At 48.1% G+C, this 14,407-nt stretch overlaps 1 protein-coding gene across 2 annotated transcripts in view; it reads left to right on the top strand.

Annotated features, from left to right (window-relative positions):
• The first annotated feature begins 38 nt into the window (after window positions 1–38).
• Window positions 39–14,407, top strand: part of PADI4 (peptidyl arginine deiminase 4) — a 35,651-nt gene continuing 21,282 nt past the window's right edge. For both annotated transcript variants that reach the window (XM_047872606.1, XM_047872607.1), the window contains exons 1-2: window positions 39–173; window positions 12,462–12,642. In XM_047872606.1, the coding sequence (XP_047728562.1) occupies window positions 82–173; window positions 12,462–12,642 (273 nt within the window). In that variant the 5' untranslated portion in view covers window positions 39–81. The remainder of the gene's footprint in view (window positions 174–12,461; window positions 12,643–14,407) is intronic.

Genomic DNA, 14,407 nt, shown 5'->3' with positions numbered 1-14,407 from the left:
TGGCTCAGCCCGGCCGGGCCTTATAAAGGAACCAGCCGAGGGGCTCCCTGCAGCTGGAGGGACGGGCTGGCGGGAGGGACTATGGCCCAGGGCACGGTGATCCATGTGGCCCCGGAGGAGCCCACCTATGCCGTGTGTGTCCTGGGCACCGAAAGTCAGCTGGATGTCTACAGGTGAGCGGGGACATTCGGGGCCGGGGGCGGGGACGGGCCCAGTGATGCTGGATGAGCAGGTTCTGCCGACGCAGGATGTGTGGTTGGCTGGGGCTTCTGGCCCAAGGGAGAAGCCAGAGGGGAAGAGCTGCGTGGCCCCGGGATGTGCCTGGACTCGAGGCGAGGGTTCCCTAGGGCCTCACCGCAAATGAATGACCACAGGGCCAACAGGACCCTCTCCTTTCGCCGTTGAGGCAACGGAGCTCAGAGAGGGTCTGTGACTTGCCTCACGGCACACAGCAGGCCCACGGCCCTGGAAGGAAGGCCCTGGACTTCACAACCCACACCTGGTTCAAGGGGCCGTTTGCCAGCCCCCCACCTCTCAGCCGAGCCTCCCTCCAGGTGTGCGTAAGAACACATCTGCGATGGGACAGGCTGTGGCGTGGGAGAGGCTGAGGCCAAGGCCAACTGAGCCTCAGGTTCCTCATCTGTGAAATGGGGATGAGATCCACTTCACATGGCGGGTAGAGGGATTAAAGATGAAAGTGTGTAAGAACTCAGCATAGAGCTGGACATACTGTTAGTGGTTTTCATCCATCCATCCATCCATCCAACAAATACCTACTGAACACCTACTATGTGCCAAGCCGGCCCCAGGCTCTGGTTAAACAAGATACGGTCTAGGGACGCTCAGTGCTCGTGGTCGGTGTCGTTGTCGTCAGTAGAGGTAGCGGCCTCCCCCGGCTTCCTCCCTCCCAGGCCGGACATCTGTGGTCCTCGATGGTGCCCACGGGACTGTCTGGGACATTTCCTTCAAAGTGGCACCGCTGCCTCAACCTGGACCGCGGTAGAGCAGCACCAAAGGGGGAGCCTCCCGGAGACGTGGAGGGGAAGCCGGAGACCGAGAGGCCGAGGGAGAAAGGGAAAAGAGAGGCTGGTGTCACCTGAGGCCACCTGCCCCCTCTGAGAGTGAGCTCCTTCTGAGACACAGAGCCCTGTCATTTACCAACCGCCCCCCTCCCCCCGGACGTCTCACACAGTGATGCCCCAGATTTCCCTCCCACTGTCCACACACAACTCACTCAACGGCCTTAGGAAGGCAGGCGGTGCTGCTATTCCCATTTCACAGAAGAGGAAGCTGAGGCTCTGAGGGGTTAAGTAACCCCCCTGAAGCCACACAGCCCAGAGGTGAGGGAGTTGGGATTCAGACCCAGGCAGCCTGGCTTGGGGACTCCTCCCTCTCCCTTCTTACCTGCCCTTGACCGCAGCCCCCCCCACCCCCGCCCAGCCCTGCCTCACGAGGACCTTCTTCCCATCTCCTGGGCAGCCGCCGCACCGACTGCAGTCTGAATTCTCTTCATATGTGTATAAATAGATATATAATTTATTGTCAAATTGGTTTCCATACAACACCCAAGGCTCATTCCAACAGGTGCGCCCTCCTCGATGCCCACCCCCGCCTCCCCCTGAGAACAAACTGGGGGTGGATGGGGGTTGGGGGGGAGGGGAAAGAGGAGGTGAATTCTCTTCTTGAGACACGCCCTCCTCCCCAGCCCAGCCCCCTGGTCCTCCCCCTGCCGCGTGCATGCCTCCACCCCTTAGCTCAAGCCGAGCCCTCTGCCACTGGGCTCAGAGCTCCCGGGGTGAGAAAAACAGGGCCGGGGGGGCGCCTGGGTGGCTCAGCGGGCTAAGCATCTGACTCTTGGTTTCGGCTCAGGTCACGATCTCACGGCTCATGAGTTCGAGCCCCACGGTGGGCTCTGTGCCGACAGTGGGGAGCCTGCTTGGGGTTCTCTCCATCCCTCTCTCTCTCTCTACCCCTCCCTGGCTTGTTCTGTCTCTCTCAAAATAAATACTTACAAAAATTAAAAAAAAAAGACAGGGTTGTAGAGGCAGGAGCAGACCCGGGGCCGTAGGCCCCATATTCCAGAGCTGCTCTTAACAAACGCTGTTTGCAATTTCTGTTCTGCATTTGGAAAAGCTGTTTTCCTGTAAAATGGGAAATACACTGATGGTATTCCAACAAAATTCCACTGTCCCCCCAGCGTCTCCTTCTCAACGGGTGACCACTCAGTGTGACAGCGGGGAACACGGGCGAGTCTCTGTCTGAGCCTCGGTGTACCCGTCTGTCAAATGGGAACGTTAACATCCACCCTGCCGGCGCGTGGCGAGGATTACAAATGACACAAGTAATTTGGTCCCCCTTCCCGCAAAGACTGCGTGATCTCCCGAATTCAAGACTTGCAGACACTGAGCGCTGTGTGGCCCGGGGGTCGTTGGGAAGCAAATGCCGGATGCGGGAGCTGGATCCAGAGGTCGCTTGTCTGGGGCTCCAGCTCTCAGCGCTGTCTCCGCAGAGGCTGGTAGAAATCGCACGGAGATCAGCTCTGGGTTGTCTTAAAGCAACACACACGGCGGCTCCCCCCCCCCCCACTCACAGTGAAAACCCCTCTGTGTTTATGGAAGCCCCTCGGTCAGGGACCCGAGAGGGTCTGAAACACAGCCGAAGGAAAGGACGTACATCCCAGGTCCAATCCCAGTGGTGCCACTTCCCAGCTGGGCCTCACTGCCCTGAGCCTCCGTTTCCCCATCTGGCACAGAGGGTGACTGTTAGGCCACAGACCTCCCTGTCTGCGCCCATCTTCCTGCCCCTGGCGAGGAAGCCACGTGGGGCAGAGCGAGCCGAGGGGAACCCGCCGCAGGCCGGGGGCTGCGTGCACCCCCCGCTTGGCCCCCCGGCTCTGCCTGCCCGTTGTCGTTTGAGTCCCTTGTTCGTGTTCCTGCTGTTCCGAACGCCCAGTGTGCCCCTCTCCTGTCCTGCGGCTGAGATGACCAGCTCGCCGTCCTTGGAGGCTAAGAACTTGAGGTTGACTTTGCGGGGGTGGCATAAGGGCCCGCGCAGGGTGAACAGCCCACAGAAGGAAACTGGGGAACAGAGACCAGGGGAGCGTTGGGGGAAAGATGAGTTTCTTTTTCATCTGCTGCTTCTCGGTCCTGCGAAACTTACTTCAAAAATTGACCTCCTCCTGGGGCGCCTGGGTGGCTCAGTCGGTTAGGGGTCCGACTCTTGGTTTCGGCTCAGGTCGTGATCTCACTGTTTGTGGGATCCAGCCCTGGGTTGGGCTCTGTGCTGACAGCGTGGAGCCTGCTTGGGATTCTCCCTCCCTCCCTGTCTCGCAGCCCCTCCCCTGCTTGCGTGCACGTGCACTGTCTCTCAAAATACATGCACACATAAACATTAAAAAAAATAATCTCCTGAAAGAAAATATCAAAATGTCAATGATTGTCTCTAAGTTGGTAAGATTCCATTCTCTTCTAGGCAACTCCTCCCTCCCTCCCTCCCTTCCTCCCTCCCTTCCTCCCTCCCTTCCTTCCTCCTTTCCTCCCTTCCTTCCTCCCTTCCTTCCTTCCTTCCTCCCTTCATCCCTCCCTCCTTCCCTCCCTCCCCACCTCCTCCCTTCCTCCCTTCCTCCCTTCCTTCCTCCCTTCCTTCCTTCCTTTCTTCCTTCCTTCCTCCCTCCCTTCCTTCCTCCCTTCCTCCCTTCCTTCCTCTGTCTGTCTCTCCCCTACTTTCTTCCTTGTTAGCCTCATATTAATGATTTATCACTGTGGGACAAATTGCCCCAAACCCAGTGGCTTGAAACACTATCGTCTATTCTCTCGCCTTGTCTGTGGGGCAGGACTCCTGTGTGGCTTCCTGGGTCCTCCGCTTTGGGGCACCAGTGGGGGACACAGAGACACTGTCCAGGTGTCAGTGGAGCCATAGTCATGTTAGCAAGCCTGTTCACATAGATGTTGGCAGGACTCGGTTCCCCGTGGGCTGGACGCCTCCCTCGGTTGTTTGCCATCTGGGCCTCTCCATAGCTCACAACATGGCAGCTGACTTCTCAAGGTGAGGAAGCCAAGGAGAGAGGGGTGAGGGAGAGAGGCAGAGAGAAAGTCTTTTGTAACCTCAACCACAGAAGTGACAACCCATTGCTTTTGCCATTTTCCATTGGTTAGAAGGCCGTCACTAGGCCCTTCCCACCCTCAGGAGGAGGGATTTACAGGAGGGCGTGAGCACCAGAGGTGGAATTATTGGGGGCCATGTTCAAAGACTGCCTATCACGTACTTTTCCTAATTCTCTATAAGGAATACATGCAGCTTTTGATACAGAGAAGGAGAACTTTATGACAAAAATAAAAATGGAAAATGCAATCATAACACTCATATCCTTGTGACCTTGTGGAGGCAGCTTTCCCTCCCCAGGCTCCCCAGGGAGCCTTCCATAGTTTGAATCTGCTGCCATTACTAGTCCTTCCATGGTCTGTGGGTCACTCACTGGTACAGAAAGTACCCTCTCAGAACACTCTCAGACATATCTCCTGGGGTACATGCTCCAGGGATGCCGTGGGGTGTCTGTCTAGCGGTGGGATCGTTGGGTTTGAGGGGCCAATGTCTGACTTCATAGGAGAACACCCAGTTGTTTGACAGAGTGGTTAACTTCACACCCCCATAAGCAGTGTGTTAGAGTGGACTTTGAACCATATTGTCTATGGCATTATTTTTCGCCAGTCAGGTGGGTGTATACTCCTGTGTTACTACGGCCTGGATATTTTTGTTTCCTTACTTATTAGTGAGATGGAGTGAGTCTTCACATGTTTATCATCCTTTTCTGTTTCAACCTCTGTGAATGCCTGTTTATGTCTTTGGCCATTTTTTTTCTATTGCGTTATCTTTTTCATATTGATTAGCCCGAGTTCTTTACATATTGTGGGTGCTAAGCCTTTTTGGTTTTATGTCATGAATAGCTTCTCCTTAGATTATGCTAGTCTTTTCACTTCATGGTGTCTTTTGGTAAACAGAAGACAGTTATTCTCATTTAGTTGAACTTACAATCTTTAATATGTATTAGTTTTGTGTTTTGTTTGAGAAATGGTATAAAAATGCTGCAACATCTCTTTTTAAAAGATCAAACACCTGTTTATGACAAGACTCTCAGTAAACTTAGAGGGGAATTTCCTCAGCTTGATAAAGACTATTTACAAAAAAACCTACAGCTAACATCACACCTATTGGTAAGAAATTTGCAGCTTTCCCACCAAAATCAGGAGCAAGGTGAAGATGTCCCCTCTTACCACCGCTTTTCAACATCATACTAAAATTCCTAACAAGTGCAATGAGACTAGAAAGGGAAAGAAGAGAGATACAAATTGGAAAGAAAGAAATAAGCCTCTCTTCATTTGCAGGTCACATGATCGTCTTTGTAGAAAATCCAAACACATTAACAATAACAACAAAAAACAAACCTTCTAGAACTATGACAAGGCTGTAGGATACAGTGTTAATGAGGAAAAGTCCATCATGTTCCTACATACTGCCAACAAACAAGTGAAATTTGAAATTTAAAAACATGATACCATCTGTATTTTCACTCCCCCCCAAATTTAATACTTAGCTATAAATCTAATAAAACCTATATGAGGAAACTACAAAACTCTGATGAAAGAAATCAAAGAAGTAAATAAATGGAGAGATAGTCCATGTTCATGGATAGGAAGATTCAATATTGGCAAGATGTGAGTCCTTCCCAACTTGATCTATAGATTCAATGCAATCCCATTTTGTGGATATCAACAAACTGATTCTAAAGTTGATATGAAGAGGTAAAAAAAATCAGAATAGCCAAAAGAGTATTAAAGGAGAAGAATAAAGTTGGAGGACTGACACTATATTATAAAGACTTCTTATAAAGCTACAGTGATCAAGTCAGTGTGGTATTGGCAAAGGAACAGAGAAATAAATAAATGGAAAGAATAGAGAGCCCAGAAATGGACCCACATAAATACATCAACTGACCTTTGGCAAAAAAGCAAAGGCAACACAACAGGGGAAAAAAGGTAGTTTTTTCAACAAATGGTACAACTGGACATCCACCTCCAAAAAAAGGAATCTAGACACAGACCTTATATCATTCACAAAAATAAACTCAGAACAGGCCATAGACCTAAATGTAAAACAGAGAATTATAAAATTCTCAGAAGGTAACATAAGAGAAAATCTAGATGAATTTGGGTTTGGCAATGGCTTTTTAGATACAACCCCAAGGGCGTAATCCAGGAAAGAAAGAATTGACACGTTGGACTTCATTAAAATTGAAAAGTTCTGCTCTAAAAAAGACTGTCAAGTGGATTGAAAGACAAACCACAGGCTGGGAGAAAATATTTACAAAAGATATATCTGGTAAAGGATTGTTATCCAAAACATACAAAGAACTCTTTTTTTTTTTTTTAACGTTTTTATTTATTTTTGGGACAGAGAGAGACAGAGCATGAACGGGGTAGGGGCACAGAGAGAGGGAGACACAGAACCGGAAACAGGCTCCAGGCTCCGAGCCATCAGCCCAGAGCCTGACGCGGGGCTCGAACTCACGGACCGCGAGATCGTGACCTGGCTGAAGTCGGACGCTCAACTGACTGCGCCACCCAGGCGCCCCGCAAAACATACAAAGAACTCTTAATAACAAACAACCTGGTTGAAAATGGGCTAAAGCTCTTAACAGACACCTGGCCAAAAAAAAGATACAAAGATGGCAGGTAAGTGTGTGAAAAGATGCTCCACGTGATATGTCATCGGGGAAATGAAAAATAAAGCAATCATGAGATGCCACTCCACTAATGCCACTCCATTAGAATGGCCAAAATCCAGAACACGGAGAACACCAAATGCTGGAGAGGATGTGGAAGGACAGGAACTCTCATTTCATTGCTGGTGATAATGCAAAATGGTACAGCCACTTTGGAAGACAGTTTGGTGTTTTCCTACAACACTAAACATACGCTTAACCATACAGACCAGTAACTGCGCTCCTTGGTATTTACACAAAGGGGTTGAAAACTTACGTCCACACAAAATTTGCACACAGACGTTTATAGGAGATTTATTCATAATTGCCCAAACTCGGAAGCAACCAAGAAGTCTTTCAGTAGGTGAATGGATAAACCAATGGTACATCCAGACAATGGAATATTATCCAGTGCTAAAAAGAGGTGAGCTCTCAAATCATGAAAAGACATGGAGGAAACTTAAATTCATGTTACTAAGAAAGAAGCCAATCTAAAAGAAGCCTACCATACGATCCCGACTATGTAACATTCTGGAAAAGAGAAAACTACGGCAGCAGTAAAAACTCAGTGGTTGCCAGGGGTTGGGAGGAAGCACAGAGGATTGGTCAGAGCACAGAGGATTTTTAGGGCAACAACACTACTCTGTATGATACCATCATGGGGGATACATGTCATTGTGCATACATTTGTTTAAGACCATGGAATGTACAACACCAAGAGTGAAATGTAATTTAAACTGTAGACTTTGGGTGATTATGATGTATCAATGGAGGCCTATCAATTTTAATGAATGTACCACTCCAGTGGATGATGTTGATAATGGGGGAGACTGTATGTAGGGGTAGGGAGCAGGAGCTATATGGGAAATCTCTGTACCTTCCTCTCAATTTTGCTGTGAACCTAAAACTTCTCTAAAAAACAAAATCTATTTTTAAAAAAATTCAAATTTTTGCCTTTCGTATGTAAGTCTTAAATCCCCCTGCAGCTTGTTTTTGTATATGGTGTGAGGATGGGATCGACTGCATTATTCATCCCATTTAACTATTTTCCATATGGGCATTCAGTTGTCCCAGCACCATTTGCACAACCTTACATAATCTTACAAAATCTTACCTTGCCCACTTGTCTGCAAGACCACTGTGTCACAGGTCAAGTAGAATCTCTCTCAAGTTGCAACTGTCATTTGTCCCTGCCTGAGCTGTTATAGTGCCATCCTTGGCTTTCTGGTAAATTCATATCTGGTAGAGAAAGTTCCTCACATTTTGCTTCTTGTCTGTGAGGAATATTTTGATTACCTTAACCCCTTGGTTTTCTGCATAAATCTTGGAATCAACTTGTCAAGTTCTATGAAAAGCCCTGCAATTCCATTGAATATATAAATTCATTTGGAGCAAATTCAAATCGTAATGATATTAGGCCTTCCTACCCATGTTTGTGGTACTTCTTTCTATTAATTTGGGTCTTCTCTAAAGCTTTCAATAGGCTTGTTTTTCTCCATAAAATTATTTAAAATTATTTTTTTAATTATTTTTTTCTAACTATTTATTGCTGGTGTCCAGAAATGCAACTGAATTTTGCCTCTCTACCTCACTATCTTATTACATTCTTTGTATTTCTTTTGAATTTAAATTTTAAAACGTTTGGGGGAGGCTTCAGATAATCATGCCGTGAAGTTTTTGTTACCTTTTATTAACTATCTACAAAATAATCTGTTTTTCCTGTCGTGATGTTTCTTTCTTAGTTTTCAAATTTTTTTTTTCTCCTTGATCAATCTTGCCAGAGGTTTATCGGTTGTTTTAGTCTATTTTGGCTTTGTTGATTTACTTGTTTTATATTTCAGATTTCCACCATCTTTATTTTCTTTATTTTGGGAAATTACATTCTACTTTATTTGTCTATTTTTTTTCTAAATACTTACTTATTAGCTTTTCTCTTCTTTTTGGAGATATAGGCCTGTAAGGCACAAAGCAACACCTTCCGTTCCCCCAAAAGTTTTGAAATATGGCATGTTAACTGTTGCTGTAAGTATTATAATTGAATTTCTGTTAATTGTCCTTTGACTTGTAAGTTATCTAGAAGTCTGGTTTTTAAATTTCCATATGCATGGGACTTTTTTGGTAAGTTTTTAAATATTTTATTTATTTTTGAGAGCGAGAGAGACAGAGTACGAGCAGGGGCGGGGCAGAGAGAGAGGGAGACACAGAATCGGAAGCAGGCTCCAGGCTCTGAGCTGCCAGTACAGAGCCCAATGTGGGGCTCGATCCCACAAACTGTGAGATCATGACCTGAGTCGAAGTAGGAAGCTCAACTGACTGAGCCACCCAGGTACCCCTCAAATGTATGGGACTTTTAACAATGGACTTTATGTTAGTGACTCCTAACCTAGTTACGTTCTGATCAAAGAATATGCTACCTACCCCGTATGTGACCTATCCTTTAACATTTGTTGCCCTTATTTTGGTGGCCAATGATGTGATTAATGTTTTTTTGGTGTTCCATGTGTGCTTTGTTTGGGAAAATGTATATTCACTATTTGTGGAGCAAAGAATTCTAGGTATGTCTACCAAATCAAGCTTGTTAATCATGTTACTAATTTTTTGTCTGCTTAATCCATTGTTAACTGAGAAAGACTTGAAGTTTTTAACTATGATGATGGGTTTGTCAGCTTCTCCCTGTATTTCTATCAAATTTTGCCTTATATGTATATTGGGGCTATGTTGTTAGGTGCATATAACTTTAGAATATCATGGGGCGCCTGGGTGGCGCAATCGGTTAAGCGTCCGACTTCAGCCAGGTCACGATCTCGCGGTCCGTGAGTTCGAGCCCCGCATCGGGCTCTGGGCTGATGGCTCAGAGCCTGGAGCCTGTTTCCGATTCTGTGTCTCCCTCTCTCTCTGACCCTCCCCCGTTCATGCTCTGTCTCTCTCTGTGTCCCAAAAAAAATAAATAAACGTTGAAAAAAAAAATTAAAAAAAAAAAGATATCTTCTAAGTGAGTTGAACCTTAAATTAATAGGCTGTGATCCTCTCTATTGCTAATAGTGTGCTTTTCATCTAGGGGTGCCTGGGTGGCTCACTGGGTTGAGCATTTGACTCTTGATTTCAGCTCAGGTATGATCCCAAGGTTGTGGGATCAAACCCTGCCTCAAGCTCTGTACTGAGCCTGGAGCCTGCTTGAGATTCTCTCCCCCCCCCCCCCGCCCCTCTCCCCTGCTCATGCTCTCTCTCTCTCGCTCTCTCTCTCTCTCTCTCTCAAATAAACAAATAGGAATGCTTGGGTGGCTCAGTCACTTAACTTCGGCTCAGGTCATGATCTCAAGGTTCATGGGTTTGAGCCCCATATCAGGCTCTGTGCTGACAGCTCAGAGCCTGGAGCCCGCTTCGGATTCTGTGTCTCCCTCTCTCTCTGCCCCTTCTCCGCTCACACTCTGTCTCTCTCTCTCAAAAATAAATAAACATTAAAAAAGCAAGTAAATATATAAATAAAAATAAAAACAATAAAATAAACAAATAAATCAATAAAAATTAATTTAGCCCGATACTAATATACTCACCCCAAGTTCTCTTTTGGTCAGTATTGGCTTAATGTATGTTTTTTCCTTTTCTTTAAATTTCATCTTTTCTGGCTCCTTATATTTTAGGTGTATCTCTTACAAATGTAACATAACTGAGTTTTGTTTCTTTAACTCAACTCTCTTTTAACTAGTAGCATTGATACCTTGACATTTCTTTTGATTATTTATATATCTGGATTTATTTTTGCCTTTTTTGCATTTTTATTTGTATGATTTTTTTCTGTTGCCTTTTTACTCTTTCGTTTCCTTTTTGAATGGATTTTTTCTGTTCATTTTTTAGTAACACTTTTTCTGCACATGTAGAAATTTATGAACTCCATTTATCTTATTTTGGTGAATACCTTTACATTTTAATCACAAAGTTTTAACTCTATAAAATCTAGAATTGAACACTCTCTTAATTCCATCTTTAATCAAGTACCTCAGAATGCTTAAACTCCCATCAACCCTCCCAATTTACATCCTGCTTTTTTTTAAGCCCACAACTTGTATGTTTTCATAACCTTTTTAAAATACAGACAATATTTGTTTCAATTTACCAAAATAGTTACCATTTTATTTGCTTACCATTGTTTCTTGCATCTCAGACCAGTTTTCTGGGATCAGACCTATTTTTCTTAAAGTACATCTTTAGAAGCGGCATTGGTGAAAGAATTTTTATTTTATTTTATTTTATTTTATTTTATTTCAACGTTTATTTATTTTTTTGGGACAGAGAGAGACAGAGCATGAACGGGGGAGGGGCAGAGACAGAGGGAGACACAGAATCGGAAACAGGCTCCAGGCTCTGAGCCGTCAGCCCAGAGCCTGACGCGGGGCTCGAACTCACGGACCGCGAGATCGTGACCTGGCTGAAGTCGGACGCTTAACCGACTGCGCCACCCAGGCGCCCCGATGAAAGTATTTTTAAATAATTGTTTTCTTCATCTGAAAATGTCTTTATTAAAATATAATTTTGGGGCGCCCGGGTGGCTCAGTCAGTTAAGCATCTGACTTTGGCTCAGGTCACGATCTCATGGTTCACGCGTTTGAACCCCATGTCAGGCTCTGTGCTGACAGCTCAGAGCCTGGAGCCTGCTTCGGATTCTGTGTCTCCCTCTCTCTCTGCCCCTCCCTAGCTTGCACCCTGTTTCTCTCTCTCTCAGAAATAAATAAACATTAAAGAAATGTAAAAAAATAATAAATCAAATATAGTTTTGTGGGGCACACAATTCTACGTTAACGGTTATTTCTTCAAAGTACTTTGAAGCTGTTATTCAACTGTCCTCCGGACTTTATTGTTGCGACCGGGAAGCCGGCTTTCAATCTAATAATTATTCCTTTGTAGATGATCTGACTTTTCTTTCTGGATACCTTTCACATCTTCTCCTTGGTTTGGGTGTTCCTCAATTTAAGCACGTGGTGTGTATGTGTGTGCACGTGCACACAGAGAAGGGAGTCCTTGGAGATCTCCCTTATGTCTCAGCGATGCTCTGCGAAGCATATCTTTTTTTTTAACTTTTTTTTAACATTTATTTGAGACAGAGAGAGACAGAGCATGAACGGGGGAGGGTCAGAGAGAGAGGGAGACACAGAATCTGTGCTGAGCGGTCAGCACAGAGCCCGATGCGGGGCTCGAACTCACGGACCGCGAGATCATGACCTGAGCCGAAGACGGGCGCTTAACCGACTGAGCCACCCAGGCGCCCCTCTACAAAGCATATCTCAATCGTGATCCGTTTGTTTCGTGAGAGGAAGGTCCTTCCGAGTACCGGTCGGCCGTATTCCAGAAGCAGGAGTCCGCGTGATCGTTTATCTACGCACAAGCCCACGTGTGCGCGCTTGCGTGGTGTAAACCCCTGTGCGCACACATCCGTGTGTGTGCCTTTGGTGGGCACATCCCTCTGCGATTCTCCTAGTTCAAGTGTAAGCCCTTCGGCTCAGGGGCTTTTCTGTTTCTCACCACCTCCCGGCAAGCTCACGGTGCCCACCCCACGCCCCCCGCCACCGCCCTGCCCCGTGGTCAGGGCCGACTGGCTGCCACCTGGCGTTTACGCCTGTTGGGGGAAAGGGAGAATGCTGGGGCATCATTGGTGACCCAGGCCCGCCTCACTGTACCCCCCTGTCCTCCCCAACGGTCTCTTCCACAGCTCTGCCCCCACGGGCTGCACGTCCTTCAGCATCAGTGCCTCCCCAGGAGTGATCGTGGACGTTGCCCACGGCCCTCCAGCCAAGAAGAAACCCAAGGGCTCCTCCAAGTGGTCCCTGGACCCGAGGCTGGAGGTGAGCCTGAGGGTGAGAGATGCCAGCAGCAGCACAGGCGACCAAAAGGTGAGTGTGGCAGGGGCGGGGGTGGGACGTGTGGGAGGAGGCCAGCCAGTGGCATCAGGTCTGCTACTCACAGGCTGTCCCGCATTGACCCCCAGCCCCCGCCCCGGCAGGCGTCTCCATCCTCCTCCTCCCCGGGTGTCTATGATGACCGCCCCGGCCACGGCAGCCTCACAACGTACGGGTGCCAGGGGGTTGTGGAGGCCAGGGTTTTTATTCGATCCGTCTGTTCAGCAAATGTTTACTGTTCACCTACTACATGCCAGGCACTGCCGGGCACTGGAGACACAGAAAGGATTAAGATAGGCGAGGCTGCAGACCGCACGGGGCTTACAAGCTAGATCAAACACAGGTAAGCAATTGGGAACGGTAGCGTGTGCTGGGAGGCCACGGCCAGGCAGCCCTAGGAAGCTCTGATCCGTGCCCACTCATTTCCTGTGGCTGCTGAACCAATGACCGCGCACTGTATCAGCTCAAGTCAACGGAAATCTATTCCCTCTGGAGGACAGAAGTCCAAAATCAAGGTGTCCGTACAGCTGCCCTCCGGCCGGAGGCTCTAGGGGAGACCCCGTTCTTTGCTTCCTCCAGCTTCCTAGACCTGTGGCCCTGTCACTCCAGTCCCTGCCTCCGTGGTCTCGTCCCCCCCTCCTCAGGCTGTCAAATCTCCCTCTGCCTCACTCTTAAGAAGGACGCTTGTCACTGGATTTAAGAGCTCCCCGGATAATCCACGTGGATCTCCTCTCAAGACCCTTCACTTAATTGCCTCTGCAAAGACCTTTTCTCCACATAAGGTCACGTTCGCAAGTTCCAAGACGTATCTTTGTGGGGACGGCCATTCAACCCACTGCACGCCCCTTTAACCGTAGATGAGCTCAGGAGGAGCCTCCGGGGTTCCCCAAGAGATCTGGGCCAATGAGCACTTGTTTCCAGAAGGACAGGCCAAGCGGTCGTCCCCTTGGGATGGAGCGTTGTTGCCTGCCGTCGGAGCAGAGAGTTTGGGCCCTAAAGTAGGTCGGTGAGGGTGCAATCAGGGAAAACTTCCTGGAAGAAGTGGCAAGCTGACGGATGGTAGAAATGACCTGCCTAAGAGAGGGAAAGCGGAGTGGGAACTCTACACGGGATACGCGGCCTGTGTGCACCCTCTAGATGAGGAGATGGTCAGGCGTGTGTTGGGGAAACTGAGGAAGATACACATGGCAAGAAAAGAGGGTGAGGAGGAAAGCGGGGGAGAGAGGGAGCCAGCGTCAGAGGGCTTGGCATCAGGCACCTCATTTTCTGAGGGCAACAGGAAGCCAGTGACAACCTGTCATCCAGGCAGTAACAAGTCTGCATTTGTCTTAGAAAGTCCCCACTGGCTGCCGCGTCCAGAGTAGATTGGATCCAGGCAGTAGACTGGAGGCTGATGCCCCGGTCTAGACGCGAGGTGATGGCGGCTGTGACCCCTCCCTGGATCCCCACTATCTACAGGACAGACCCAAACACCTCAGGCCATCCCCTCAGAGCACTGCTTCTTGGGGTCACAGCTCTGCGGGTTTGCTTTGGGGAGCAAACCCTCTGCCATTTTGCTCAAAAGTGTCAATCTTGACGCTCCGCCCCCCCATGGCCAGGGTGAGTCAATCAGATCCACTCTTCCTGGATTTTTGAATCCTGGGCACGTTGTGGGGAGGGGGGGCGGGGTGGATGGAAGAGACCGGCTCCCATCTAAAACTCCCCCCTCTCAGATCCTCCGAGGGTCGAGGGTCGGGCTCCAGCCTTTCCAAGGTCTGGC

The sequence above is a fragment of the Prionailurus viverrinus genome, chromosome C1, assembly GCF_022837055.1.
Source record: "Prionailurus viverrinus isolate Anna chromosome C1, UM_Priviv_1.0, whole genome shotgun sequence".
Lineage (NCBI taxonomy): Eukaryota > Metazoa > Chordata > Mammalia > Carnivora > Felidae > Prionailurus > Prionailurus viverrinus.
Note: the sequence above shows the minus strand (reverse complement) of the source record. Positions and strands in the feature narration are given on the sequence as shown.